This window comes from Adiantum capillus-veneris, chromosome 1 (assembly GCF_014529385.1).
Source record: "Adiantum capillus-veneris isolate H3 chromosome 1, ASM1452938v2, whole genome shotgun sequence".
Lineage (NCBI taxonomy): Eukaryota > Viridiplantae > Streptophyta > Polypodiopsida > Polypodiales > Pteridaceae > Adiantum > Adiantum capillus-veneris.
Window position 1 is genome coordinate 172222501 of NC_140931.1, and position 14960 is coordinate 172237460.

A 14960-nucleotide genomic window follows, 5' to 3' on the forward strand; every position below is an offset into this window, starting at 1 on the left:
TTTTTTGTGCCCAAATCGACCTATTTTGCCCCAAATTGCTCTTGTGACCATTTGGAGCTGTAGTGCACACCTCTGCGAGGCTATACTCCGGTTTTTACGCATTTTGCCCAAAAATTCAGCATATTAGCCCTCTTATTCGTGCAACTATGGCCTCGTCTTCTTCGGATGTGAAGAATCTCTTCCAGATTAGAAGGTACGATGGAACAAGTTTCGACCTTTGGAAAGACAGGATTCAGGGAATCCTATTTCTTAAGGATTGTGAAGGGGCACTTGAACAGGTAAAGCCACACAATATGACAGATGAAGCATGGGTTAACCTGAACAGGAAGGCTGTCACATACATTAAAATGGCCATGACCGATGAGACAGTCATTGATGTGAAATGTCTCACAATTGCTTTTGATGTGTAGGAGAAGTTAAAGGGAATGTATGAAAATACAACGCATGTCAACCAAGTGCATTTGATGCGAAAACTTGTTGGCATGCAACTAGATGAGTCCAAGAGCGCTGCAGAGCACTTGTCGTTATTCGCAGGTACTTTGTCGTAGTTACAGGACTCAGGCTTGCCCCCTTTTGATGATAAGCTGAAAGCTATCTTCTTGCTTATGACCTTACCTGAGTCATGGGAAACTTTGGTGGTTTCATTGTCCAATAACCCCAATTTGACATTTGATGGTGTTAGGGATTCTATCTTGAATGAAGAAATCAGGAGGAAAGCAAGTGGAGAGGGAGGCAGCTCTGCCAACATGATTAGAGGCAGGACAGAAAAGAAGAATGCTTATGCACAAAGGAGTAAGAGTTAGAGTAAGGAAAGGGGAAATGCCAGCAAAGGCAAGGGTGATGTGACTTGTTATCAATGTGGCAGGAAAGGTCACAAGAAACCCGATTGCAAGTACTATAAAGCCGAGTTAGAACAGAAAAAGAATGGCAGAGACAAAAAGAAAGAGAAGAAGGAAGTCAAGGCAGATGCACAGGATAGCTCAAAGGACAAAGAGAAGGCCAATGTGGCTTCTAGTGTTGTGATTGAGAAGCTCTCAGATGTAGAGGACATCTTGTGTGTCACTTTGTCAGATGATGATGCTTATGACTATGATGCCTCTCTTAATGTTCATTCACAAGACATGCAGATCACCAAGAGTGATCTTATTGATGCTTTGTTGATTGTCAATGATGCATCATCCCAGACTTGGATTGTTGATTCCGGTGCTTCATTTCATGTGACTCCTATCAAGGAGTGTTTCTCTACTTTTGATGCAGGCAAGCGTGGCCATGTATATCTTGGAAACAATCATGCATGTTCCATTGAGGGTATTGGCACTGTGCATCTCTCCATAGATGGCACAAATGAGCTTGTCTTGCATGATGTTAGATATGTGCCGGGAATCAAGAAGAGTCTGCTTTCTGTTGGTCAGATGGATATGCATGGTTACAGCATCTTGTTTGAGAGAGGATCATGGAAAATGACTAAAGGCTCAAGGCTGATTGTAAAGGGCACAAAGAAAGGGACACTTTACTGCATGCATGGAAAGGCCGTGTTGGGCAAGTTTATTGCATTGGCTGAAATTAACTCTCACATGGAGTTGTGGCACAAGAGGCTTGGCCATATGAGCCAAAAGGGCCTTTCTAAGCTTTGTACTTTGAACAAGCTTGATGCTAAAGGCACAAAGCTTGACTTTTGTAATGAATGTCAATATGGCAAGCAAGTAAAGCGATCTTATTACTCTGGTGTCTCTCGTAAATCTTGTGTGCTTGATCTTGTACATTCTGATATATGTAGCATGCCTACTAAGTCTATGGGTGGTGCATGTTATTTTGTCTCCTTTGTTGATGACCATTCTAGGAAAATTTGGGTTTTTTTGCTTAAATGTAAGGATGAAGCCTTTGCTGCGTTTAACAGATTTCATGCATTTGTGACCACCCAAACAGGTAGAAAGCTAAAATGCTTGCGTACAGACAATGGAGAGGAGTTCACAAGTGTTGAATCTAGCAAATTTTGTGAAAATTTAGGCATTAAGAGGGAGCTTAATGTGCCATACAGCCCCTCTTCTAATGGTGTGGCTGAAAGATTCAATAGGACACTTTGTGAGAGAGTGAGATGCATGCTGTCCACAGCTAATCTCTCTCATGGATTTTGGGGAGAAGCTTTGAAAACTGCAGTGCATATATGCAATCGATCCCCTCACATGTCTTTGAAAGGTGACATCCCTGAAGAGGTTTTGTCTGGCAAGCCTGCTTCATATGATCACTTACGCATTTTTGGTTGCGAAGCTTTTGTGCATGTTAGACTTGAGTTGAGGAGTAAACTAGATGCGAAGTCCATTAAAGGCCTCTTCATGGGATATGGTGAAGAAGGCGAAATGGGTTACAGGATTTGGTTACCTCAGCTCAAAAGGGTTGTACGCAACCGGGATGTTGTTTTTAATGAGGCAAGGCTGCTTCAAAACAATTGTGCCTCAAAGCATGACCATAAAAGGGTGAAATTTCAGCATGACCAGCCACCTGTTGAGCCTATTTTTGACCCTCAGGATGCACCACGAAAGGCTGAAAATGTAGATGATCCAGTGGTGTTTGAGCCAGATGATCTTGGACAGCAAATTGAGGCTCCTGAAGGGAATTTGCAGCCAAGAAACAATGCTGAAAATGGTGCTGAAAATGATGTACAGCAGCCCATTGTTGATGATTTTATCATGCCACCTGATGTAAACCCATTGCCGGATAATGTGGATCATTGGGTGAGGCGGTCTACTCGTCAAAGACAGCCTGTGAGCAGATATGATCCCTCTTTGCATTACATTATGTTGACAGATGAGGGAAAGCCTCTTACATATTAAGAGGCAAAGACATGTGAGCACAGCGACAAGTGGGAGCTTGCTATGCAGGAAGAGATTAAAGCTTTGCATGCTAATCATACTTGGAATTTGGTTGAATTGCCCAAAGGAAGGAAGGCTATTCCTAACAAATGGGTGTATAAAATCAAGACTGTTGATGCAAAACCCAAGTATAAGGCAAGGCTTGTGGCAAAGGGATATGTTCAAACCAAGGGCATAGACTTTCAGGAAGTGTTCTCTCCTGTTGTGAAGATGACCACTTTGCTTGTATTGTTTGCCATAGTGGCAGCTCTTGATTTGGAAATGGACCAAATGGATGTACATACCGCTTTCTTGCATGGTGATGTGGAAGAAGAGCTTTACATGAAGCAACCCGAGGGTTTTGTTATTCCTGGCAAGGAACATATCGTATGTATGCTCAATAGAAGCTTGTATGGGCTAAAACAATCATGTAGACAGTGGTACAAGAAGTTTGATCACTTCATGCTTAAACATGGTTACAAAAGAAGCCATGCAGACCATTGTTTGTATACCAAACGTGATGAGTATGGCAGCCCTATCATTCTTGTGCTCTATGTTGATGATATGTTGATAGCTGCAAAGAAAAGAAGCACTGTTGAGGCTCTTAAAGGGCAACTGAAATCTGCATTTTCAATGAAAGACCTTGGGGCAGCTGAACATATACTTAGAGTGCGTGTTACAAGGCAAAGAGACAAGCGCCTATTGTATTTGTCGCAAGAAAAGTACATTGAAAAGGTGCTGGACAGATTTAACATGGCTGAAGCAAAGCCTCTTGGTGTGCCATTACAGCCATATGTCAAAATCTCCAAGGATGATTGTCCTAAGTCAAAGGAAGAAGCCAATGACATGCAAAGTGTACCTTATGCTTCAGCTTGTGGTTCACTTATGTATGCTATGGTTGCTACTAGGCCTGACATAACTCATGCAGTGGGATTTGTGAGCCGATTTATGGCTAATCCAGGCAGGTTGCATTGGGATGCAGTGAAGTCCATTATGAGGTACTTGAAAGGGACTAAAAACAAATGCCTCTGCTATGGTAAAGGACCATTGGAGTTGGAAGGGATTTTGTGACTCTGACATGGCAGGTATGTGGATACACGAAAATCCACAAGTGGCTATGTGTTTACCCTTGCGGGAGGGTGCTGTTTCATGGTGTTCTAGACTGCAAAAGATTGTTGCATTGTCTACGACAGAGGCTGAATATATTTCAGCCACTGAGGCTTCCAAAGAAGCTATTTGGTTAGCACGCATATGCAGTGAGTTTGGTTTGCCTGCCAAGGCACCTATGCTTGGTTGATAGCCAGAGTGCCATATGTCTGGCAAAGAACGCCATGTTTCATGCACGCACAAAGCATATTGATGTGCGGTATCACTTCATACAAGAAGTGCTTGAGGATGGCCTTATTAATTTGATTAAGGTCCATACATCATAAAATCCAGCAGATGCTCTCACTAAGTGCTTACCCAAAGCACAATATCATCATGCATAGAGATGGTGGGAGTCACGTAGCTTAAAGGCGCCATTTATGCCTTTAAGTGGGAGGTTGTTGGGTTAAAGGCCCAAATGGCCCCTTTAATGTATATTTTAAAGGTTACTAACCTTTGTCCAAGTTCACATTGAACTTGGCCAAATGTGAACTTGGCCACTAACATTAAAATGGTCCTATACTTTTAATAAAGGGAACAAGTGAGTCAATTTTACTCACTTTATCATTCCCCACAAAACGTGTAGCGTGCTCTCTCTCTCCCCTCTATCGTTCCGCTAGCGCCTTGCTTCCTGCCGGCTTTCGCCACCTCTCCCTGCACCCACACTGCACTTCCTCGTGTGCTCTATCACTTGCACACACCGCCGCGCGCTCATCAAAGACAAGATTTTTTCCATTCACTTTAAACGGAATGTTCATGGTTTTGTGTTGGAAATGGTTTCAGGAATTTTCAGCCATGGAGATTCTTGAAGAAGGTGGACCTACGTCCATAGACAAAGTTGAAGCATTGAAGGAGTCCCAAAAGACTGTCTCACTTTCGGTGCGGCCCAAAGAAGCAAGCGTTGCAGACCTTTATGAAGTTCAAGTACCGCACGACCCACACATCAGAGTGGGGGCGAAGAGTCCCTTCCAGGATTCCGGATGCTATTGGCAATCTCCCTCGATGCCATACAGTTCGGTACCAGTACCTCACTTTGAAAAGGAGGGGATGTCACGTGACACATCCAACCCTATCTGTCTGTGGACAAGCTACAGCATGATCACGGTTCAGTCAGTCCAGTCTAGTCTAGATTTAGCAGTGATCTGGCACTTTTGTGAGTCTATTCGTAGACCGTGCATGCCCAATCACTTAGTGTAGATGCATATCCTCTGGTTGCACACAGCATGATCATAAGCATTTCATCAGATTCAATCAGAATCCTTCAGGGAAATTTTCCAATGCATTTAGCCTATTTTCCCTATTTTTGACATTTTTCACTTATTATTTTAAGTGACTTTTGTTGGAAAGTAGGTAGGGCAAATTGAGTAAGTTTGTATATAAGCAAACCTAGACCATCACTAAATGCCAGAAGAGGCAACAGGAGCTAAGCTCAGCTCAGCTGGCAACTTCTCAACAAGAACTTGGTGGTCTCTCCTCCAAGCAAAGGACTCACCACCTTGGCGTTTTCCATCCAGGTGGTCATCGCCATACCTCCCAGCCTAGCGTTTTTGCATCATCATCATTGCCACAGAAACCCCATCAGATAGCGTTTTTGCAAGAGTTTCCCTAGCGTTTTTGCAGAGCTTCCCTTAGCGTTTTTGGACTGTCTCAGCGTTTGCAGATTGCAGCGTTTCAGCCACAGCATGCAACGATTTCAGCAGTAGGAAAACCATCAAGATCAGCCCCTAAGAAGGTAGCAGATTCAGCCCGGAAAGACCATCAGTTTTCAGCCTAAAGAAACCTCAATTTTCAGCCCTAAACCTGCAAAATTTCAGCGACAAAGACCTTCAGAAACAGCCCCCAAAATCAGCGTTTTTTCACTAGCCGCAGATTTCAGCCCATAGCATTTTTGGAAGGCAGTAGAAAGATTGCAGATTTCAGCCCTTAGGTCGACTTCGTCATCACCGTCGTCATCGTCGACATAGCCTAGACTTGCATCAGTCCCATGCATTCAATTTGTACCAGTTTGTGCAATCATAAGTAGACCACTCTCGTCGACGAGAGTGGGGCCTTCGGAGGAGGGTTTTACAACGTATCTGGTGTTGTATCTCTCTTCTCTCTCTATTTCTCAGTCTCATATACACTTGCACGCACAGTGTCCATTCACTTTGTTTGTGATCATAGCATTCTCTCCTTAAGAACGGAAGGCTCTCCCTTCCATAAGAACAAAAGGAACCTTGAGCACAGTTCGGAGCACTCATCAAGAGCAAAGCGCAAACATTCATTCCGCTGCACCTAACGTCGGCTCAACTCAATTCGCAAGAACCACCGCTTGCAAAGAAGAGAAGAAGATCGCCGACCTGCTCAAAAATTAGCAGCATCACCCTCAACACGTTCACCCTGACTTGAAAAGCACTTCAACCCTTGCTATTTCCGCCTCTTCAACCCGCTGCAAGCAGAATTTTCCATTGACGTCGTCGACTGTCTCAACTACCAACAGAGCTCGTCTTATTTTTTGTGTCCATACTTTATTTAAAGTGGCCACCTTATTTGGTATTAGGCTTCTAATCAAGAGGTCATTCACACGAGCTTACCACCCTCGATAGTTAGCATTGATAATTGGCAGCACTTGTGAGCAACTTTTGCGTGTTTTTCAAAATGCATGCAGAAATAGAGCTTGGTGATATCAAGCATCTCAAAAGCTACAAGACTCAACAATAGCTTCATCAGTTAAAAGGCGAGATCATTGGTAAGAGATTTCTGGAGCTAAAAAGAATTCTCAATTTGATATCTTGAGAATGGAACCTATCCTAATTGCAAGGACACTCGTCAAAGCTGACACTCTCATTCAAAGTACTGTTGACACAAGAGACCATTCTTGTATAGCACGAGCATGCAATTGCATGAAGAAGCCCTCAACCACCAAGCTTTATGAGCTTTGCACAATTGAGAATAGCTCGACGGAGATTGATCTAATACGACATGTTAATCTGAAAAGACAGCTAGTGAAGACTATTTCAATTGTTTGCTTCAAGCACTCGGCATATCAACAGATGCAACACATGACGATCTCCTTCGACATTGCGGTCCAAGATTTCACAAACTATTTTTGCCAGTTTAGTGTCATAGGTTTGTCCTCTTTTGTCTATTGTCAAAACCATCATACAATTTTCAGTCAAAGCCGTATTTTAGCCTATAAATTGTCAACTATTGCCATGATAAAAACTTGTACGAGTTGGACACTGCCACAAATACATAAGTGGTAAGACCTCCCCAACACATTTGCTCCCATCCCATTTTTTGTTGCACTTCTCGTGCGGTTACTGGGTACACCTTAAACCCAAGGTTTGGTAGTGAACCAAAAACTCCATTATCGCTAGCTAATTATTTGACCTACACCCTATCTGTTCAAGGGGGGGTTTACTATCATAGCCCCAGGTTATGGATACACCAGAAATCCTTGGTTGTGAGAGAACCTACAACACACGGTTGCCGAGTACACCAAAAACTCAAGATATCACGAGAGGGTCTGTCTAGTTCGGGCTTGAGGGGGGGTTTGTTAGGTTCAAGCCCTCGTTCAATTTTGGTATCAACCCGTGGGAAACCCCTTGGAGCATGCAAATGAAGGAACCCCCCTTGGAGCATGCAGATGAAGCTTCAGCTACTTTTTTAGTTTGCATGGCTATAAGGCTTTATATGTAACAAGAATTTTAAATCAAGCATAGCGTGGTCTTTTTACTTGCAATGTCGAATCTCTCTCTCTCTCTCTCTCTCTCTCTCTCTCTCTCTCTCTCTCTCTCTACACGTTTTCTCTTTGTCTTACTTTTGCACGCCCTTAACACTAATTTCGTACCAAAAAGGACACTTTAGTGTCCTTTATTTTGCGAAGTTAAATAAAATGGTACATGAAATCTAGAACACATCTCAAAAAATGCTTTTGCAAACTTATAAAATGTTACTCAAAGTACTCATGGATATTATAATCCCTCATTTTTTATCATAACCTCAATAGTAACTACGCTCATGAAAAGAACCTATGCAAAACAGCATTCAATGTTTCATTAAAACTCGTACTCTAGCCTAAGAAAAAAATGAGCAGGGTGCATACACTAATCCGTGGTAGCTACTTATATCTGTGTTTGATATTTTTGCAATTGTCATGTGAGAAAAAAATCCTTTGTGACTAGAAGTAAATATAGAAAGTCCTGTGGGTCAAATATGCAACGTTCACAAATTCAACTAACGATGTCACGAGGACGTGGCAACTGCTAACCTTAGTTGTTGGTTTCTTTCCAATGAGTTTTGCTTAATTTTTGAGACCCTCTTTTTGAAGTTGCAAATGATGAGACATTGTATGGCCAATGTGAACGGCAGTTTCACCCGCAGACGGAAAGTTGGTCGGCACTGGAACTCGTAAAGTAAAAGGATGTCTAGGCTCAGTTCAAGATCATGTAGGTCCCCCCGTCGCACTTAGCAAGTTGGTGGATACTAGGAAGTGAACTCAATAACGGCATAAAGTCAAGGTGGGATCACCAACAGAAAGTATCCTACAGTTGGGCCACATTGCACTTTTGGATGCGGTCCCGATGAGGATAGATGGTCAGATGACAAGTGGGAGCCCAACGGAAGCATCTCCTAAAAATTAGGGAACTGCTATTTTGGGTTGTGGAATGTGTCTGCGTCATAACCTTCGATATGACCAGGGGAACATTTTATTACGCTGCTGCAAAGTAAACCGATGCACCAATTGAGAGATTTTTAAGCAGGAAGCCCAATGCGGGGAAATTGCATGTATGAGTGCCAAGTGGCACTTTTTGGTCAATTTACCAAGTTTGAGAGAACAGAATTCGTAACTGACTTTTTGGAGCAGTTTTGGAGGCTGTTAACTTGGATTTTCAGCCATTTCTCTCCATTTTTGAGCTTCCCATGACTTTGCCTAGGTCCAAGGAGCTCATTTTCAGCATTGGAAGGCATCAGATGCGTGTTTACATGGCTGTTTTGCTGCGTTTTCAGCGATACGCAGGTTTTGGCAGCCATGGAAATCTTCCCCTTTTTGCATCTATTTGTTCACAGATGCATTACAGGTTAAGGGCAGAAGAGGGGGCGCTCGATTTATGCTTGGGGGATGCTTCATTGAGAACCTGTCACAGGTTAAGAGCTATGGAGTGCTTTCTTTCCCTCCCATGTACAGTGTGGTGCTAGGAGTGATGCCCTGCACACTACACACTGCTCTCTCTCTCCCCTACGTGCAGTTATGTGATGCCCCACAAGAGGGCTCTTCATTTGACTGATGTACAGCTGTGTGGTTTCATGCTTTTGTGTTGAGGCAAGAGCCTCCTTGAGCAGGAACAAGGGTAGCTAACTGCTACTCCAAAGCAGGCACAGATGAGGGTCATAACCTCACCGTACATGTGCAAATTCAGCGCTGTGTATGCATTGTAAATTGACTGTTTTTTAGCCATACGGATGCCAGAACCATTGGGAATAGTGCCCCACTGGCAGAGGACAGTTAGGGGACTGTTTGGGGCTGAAAAAAGGGCAAAAACCAGTAAATACAGCGTGCTGAATTTACTGTTTTTGGGCAAGAATCAGAGGGTTTATGCCAATGAAAGTGAGTTCCAACAGGGGAATTGATTTCGCGCAAGTTTTGAGGCTGTTATGTTGCCGAAATTTGGCCAAATTAGGTAGTATCTAGTGTGATACAAGTAAAGGATTCCCACGACTCTACTTTGTAATTTACCCTCTCAAAGTATAAAGAAATACTGAAAGGGACGCCAATTTTGGGCCCTACAGGTTGTCGGCATCTGCTCGGGGCACTCTAGCTTCCGAGCCGTGTGTGTATTCCTACACGCATCCCAAGGCTCTCACGAGGCTCCCCTGGTGTTCCCTTGCAATTTAGGTGTGAAACCCTAAACCTACAAAAAAACACAGCAGGCTATAATTCCCTGTTTCGGATCATTTTCAGCAGAGCGAACACGCCTACGCGTGTCCCAAGGGCTCCCACACGCAATGGGACAGTTCCCCTGTGAATTGGACGAGTTTTCACGCGAGAAAACTCTCCAAACTCGCAATCTTTCGCGATGGAACTGTGGATACCTGTGGGGGATTAGCAATTAGCTAATCCGGTTCCTGTTCAGAAGGCTCTTGCCTTGGCAAACGCGCATAAACCCCCAGAACTGTACATATTCATCTGAGTAGCCCAACTAGTGGGGCATTACCATATGTGCCAAAGGGGGGAGAGAGATGCACGAGAGCAAGTCATAGCGCTACATGAGGCAGAGGAGAAGGCAAGCTTTCCATTAAAGCTATAGACCTGCACCCACTACTCACACACTGTAGGTCACTTAGTGTAAAATTCAGCCTCCTCTCTCAATTTGCATGCCCCCTCTTCATGTAGGAAGTGGCAAAACTGCTTGGAGCCGCCATGTGTCCAGTTTACCCCTTTTGAGTTAATTCCCTAGTTCCCACTGGCTTATAAAGTTATAAGTGACTTTCCGAGTGGCCCAGACTTCGTTTGGCGCACACAAGCTTCCATACTCATCAGAATTCACTACTAACTGGCCCGACCGGTCCAGACTGGCTGTCCTAGACTCCCGATGTGAAACCTGTTCAGCCGCAGCCGTTTCACACTGGCCATGCAATGTCCACTTGCACCTTTTCAAGGGTTCCGAGGAAAACAAGTAAAAATAAAGAATAAATAAAAATATCTAGTACTTATTTACGGAAGGCAACAGAAAAAATACACCTCCTGGTGACAGCAACCACTAATTATAAGCAAAGCAAGCCAAAAAGAAGCGCCCCTAATTTGGCTAAAAACAACATAGAGATTACAATCTCTCTCCTCTCTCTAAAATGTTGCTGCCAACCTCTCTTTCTCTCTCTCCATATTTTGGTCATCTCCATCCCACTTGCTATTGTTGAGTGAAAAGTAGCTGCTCCCCGACTATTCCTGCAACACCTCTCTAGCCTATAAAAGCAACACAAGCGCCCCCACTCCTCCCAAATGTGTCAGCGCTAGGAGAAGGCTGCTCTCCCTCTACAAGTCTACAAGTGGTCGCAACAAGTTGGAGTACAGAGGTTGCTTTTCTATACTACAAGCGACAGGTGAAGTGTGTGCATAAGCTCTACGATTCTTTGCTACCGTATTTGTGCTTTTGCACATACTCCATCTTGGAAAAGGAGCAAGGAGGCTTTGACCTATGCTTGGGGATTCCAGAAACGAAATCCCACACGGTCTGCGGAGTTTCAACACTCTTAAGTACAAAACAGAAGGTATCTAAGTTAAGAGCTAATCGCTCGGGTTTCCCTTACAGGAAGGAACCACCATCGAGTCTTAAGAACTAGAATGGAGGGGTTACTCCAATTCTTGTGCTTGTGAAAAGATTCTCCCTGAATATAGATCCTCTCAGAGGAGGGGGGGGGAGACTAGCCCATCTTTTGGTCCCCAATACTATGTCGATCTTCTCCCTTCTCTCTTTTAGTTAACACTATTTATTTTCCGCTAGTAAATTGCTTGTGTGCGAGCCCGTTTGTGACATAGTGACTCCAAGAGAAAGTCGCCTAGATACAAGGAAGAAAAGAGAGATGTAGATCCCGTTGTAAGATAGACAAGGAAAAGGTGGGTGCTGATGAGAAAAGAGATCGCTCAAGAAGTGACTCCAAGAGAAAGTCGCCTAGATACAAGGAAGAAAAGAGAGATGTAGATCCCTTTGTGAGATAGACAAGGAAAAGGTGGGTGCTGATGAGAAGAGAGATCACTCAAGAAGGAGAGAAAGAAGGCACATGAACAGAAACGTGGGTGTGCATAGGGTGTGCATAGAAGAGGCAAGGTTGCTCATTAATATGAGGCCCAACCAGCCTTACGCGCTACTCACCTCCAAGTCCGACAAATAAAAGCATGAAGATAAAAATAGAACCCCTGCCCAGAACAACCTAAAAGGCCTATCACACATGAAAACTACATAACCACACACATCTCGCTAACCAAACTGCCTGAAGAACATGGCAAATGTGTACACATGCTATACAACTGGCACACCACCAAGGCATAGATCCAAGTATTCCCACAGCATATAATTAGATGGATCTAAAAAAATGCTAGATCCGCCTATCAATCAAAGTGCAAGCTATAGACTCCTGATAGTCATCCCAAAGACACTACAACCATCATCTTCATCACACACGACACCTAGACAACAGGCAGCCGCTAGTTATCATTAGTAATGCCTTGCCAGCAATAACCTTCTTCGTCACACTAATATAAACGAAGAGCCCCCCTCTCTCTTTGAAAAATAAGCAGAATCGTCTTTCACGTCCAACCAATGTTCATATAAGAACTAGCTTAGTAAATTCTCAAGGATAACATTGGAAGAAGGCTAGAAAATGTCAGTATAAAAAAAGAGAAAAATGTTGGCTTTGCCCTTTGTTTTATTGATTTATTAGCAGGCATAGAAATAACAGTGCTGCAACCTGCTTAAGTGGAGTTAGATGGGTTTCTTTCATTGAAGCAATATATAAAACTGCATAGTTGACTTTGTCTAACTGCATAAGCAAAGAGAAAAACAAAGATTTCGCCCTATGACGTCTAAAGGTCTCTGCATTCTCGTGACTCCCCCCACACCCTCTACCAGATACCGTTGCCACAACATTATCAAGCATCTTCAACAAACCACACATTCCTGATTACTTTGAATGCCTGCCTGGGGCAAATATTAGAAGCAAAAGGCAGTTGTTAGCAATCACTCAAAACAGGACATTGGTACATTATATGATTGAAAATCATAGCTACCACTTTACCTATAATTGCAGAGGCTAGACATACCAAGTATACTATCGATTGAAAGCGCACTTGACAGCATGAGAAGACATGATTTTGAGTTTTGGTCGGGTCGAACAGATAGACAAGGCATTGCACATGAGTTGTATTATGCATGTCGCTCATTGCATAAACTAAGCAGGTATCGAGCGCAACAAACAGGCAAGACGCACACACGCACAGAGAGACCAAGTGAGGCTCTCTACAGGCACGCACACAGACAGACACACAGAGCTGAGAAGCAGGAATTACTCGCAATTTCATGGTCCAAAACAGAGAGAATGCAGCGAATGGCCAAGGAGGAAGAGAGGAGGAGAGCTTGCCTGTGTCGAAGACATGAACATCGTTGGTCTGGCGGTTGTCTTTGCCATAGCCGCCGAAAATGTAGAGGAAGCGCCCATTCTTGACGGAGTTGCAGGTATGGCCCCATCGCTTGCCAGGGCCGGCAGTGCCACCCTTCCTCCCTATGGACTTGCCTTCCGCCTTCGCCTTAAACCTTACTCTCTCCCACCTCATTTCCTTTCCTTATAGCACACAATCAGACCCCCCACAATACAATTTTGCACCCTTCCCCGACCCTTTGCCCTGTTCCTCTCGCTCGCTCTCTCAGACTCACCCTCGGAGCCTCACCTAACGTTAATCCCCCTCGAATCCCTTGTTCCCACGTAGATAGAAGTTTTCTGCATAACGAGAGAGAGGTGGATAAAATGAATTTCAAAAAGAAATTCTCTCATTGAGCGCGCGTGCACACATAGACACACATATATATAGCCAAAGCGGCGGCCCACAGAGTCTCTCTCTCTCTCTCTCTCTCTCTCTCTCTCTCTCTCTCTCTCTCTCTCTCTCTCTCTCGGCTGCCAGTGCTCACTAGCCTGAAGTTGGGATATGAGGACACATGGGGGAGGGTCTATCGGAATCGTTGTGTGTGTGTGTGTGTGTACCTTTGCCAACTAAAGTCTGAATGACAATATATTTTTTCTAGCAACAATCGCCAAAATACCCATGTTTTTTGTGAGAATTCCCAGAATACCCATAAAACCATGATGTTAGCTCCAATTTGCAGATACATCTTCCTTTTTAATAGAAATATATATTTGAGCTCACAAAGAAGCTCACAAATAGTGGCATTTGCGTCTACAAGTATGAATTGTTTCATACTTAGAACCCACAATACCATCAATGATCCTAATTTTTGTGATCTTCTAATGATGGAGAACCAATCTTCATATCATGAGTTACTATCTTGAGAGATGTTTTCAAGATTGGCAAGGGATATCTTGAACATTGAGGTAAAATATAAGGGAATTTTGGTAAATTTTGACAAAATTCCTCAAAATCGGAAGAGTATTTTGGTCATTTTTTAGCTTTGAGGGGTGTATTGGGAGTTTCCAGAGATCTGAGTAGGCTTTTGGTAATTTCCCACTCTTTTTCAAGCATAAAGGTTGATAAATTTGTATTATCCAAAATGGTTACAATAATTGTTATGCTAGAAGCTTCCAAGCTACGATCTTGATCGACTCTCAAGATTTTTGTAGGAGATGCCATGCAAGAGTAGCGGCTTGTGGGGAATGTTAGGAACCGTCAATGTGTAGTGGGTGTTGCAAGTGTCCAATTAAAATGGCATGACACTTGCCAAGTTTCATACGAGAAGTCTAACATTGTATTGCTTTGGCATCGCTACCTAGGTACATTTAGTGTTTTCTTCAAGATTTAGGAATCTAGCACATGATGTGTCACCTCTCTCTCTCTCTCTCTCTCTCTCTCTCTCTCTCTCTCTCTCTCTCTCTCTCTCTCTCTCTCACACACACACACACACACACACACAAAAGATACTCCAAACTTGTACGAGTACTCTCTTTGTGTCCTCCTTTTCAACCCCAACTTTTTCGTTGCCACTACATTTTGCCAATCTCTAATAAGATAACCCTTCACTGAAGACACCTAGTGCTTTGTGGCCCTTCTCATGTTGGGCACATATCCTGGAATCAATGTACCCTAGAAGACAACATTCCAGCATGAAGCTCGTCGAGCAATTTGGAGAGAGGTCGTGACTTTGCACTTGCTAAAATGAACCCAAAATTTCCTTTCCGTATCAATCCAAGTGCACAAAAAAGTAATGACCCTTTGTTTCTAAGGTACTCAAAATCAATGCAGAAGGCCTCTAACACCTT

The 14960-nt window shown here is 43.5% G+C and overlaps 1 protein-coding gene across 3 annotated transcripts in view; it reads right to left on the bottom strand.

The window, feature by feature from the left end:
• LOC147466019 (uncharacterized) overlaps window positions 1-13400 on the bottom strand; it is a 120488-nt gene extending 107088 nt beyond the window's left edge. For 2 of the 3 annotated variants that reach the window (XM_086523445.1, XM_086523436.1), the window contains exon 1: window positions 13113-13250. Coding sequence is in view for 1 of the 3 variants with exons in the window: in XM_086523428.1 (XP_086379554.1) it covers window positions 13113-13305 (193 nt within the window). In the remaining 2 variants the exon portion in view is untranslated. Of the gene's footprint in view, window positions 1-13112 lie in introns of all 3 variants that reach the window. The other variant, XM_086523428.1, reaches the window with a different exon arrangement.
• Window positions 13401-14960: the final 1560 nt, after the last annotated feature.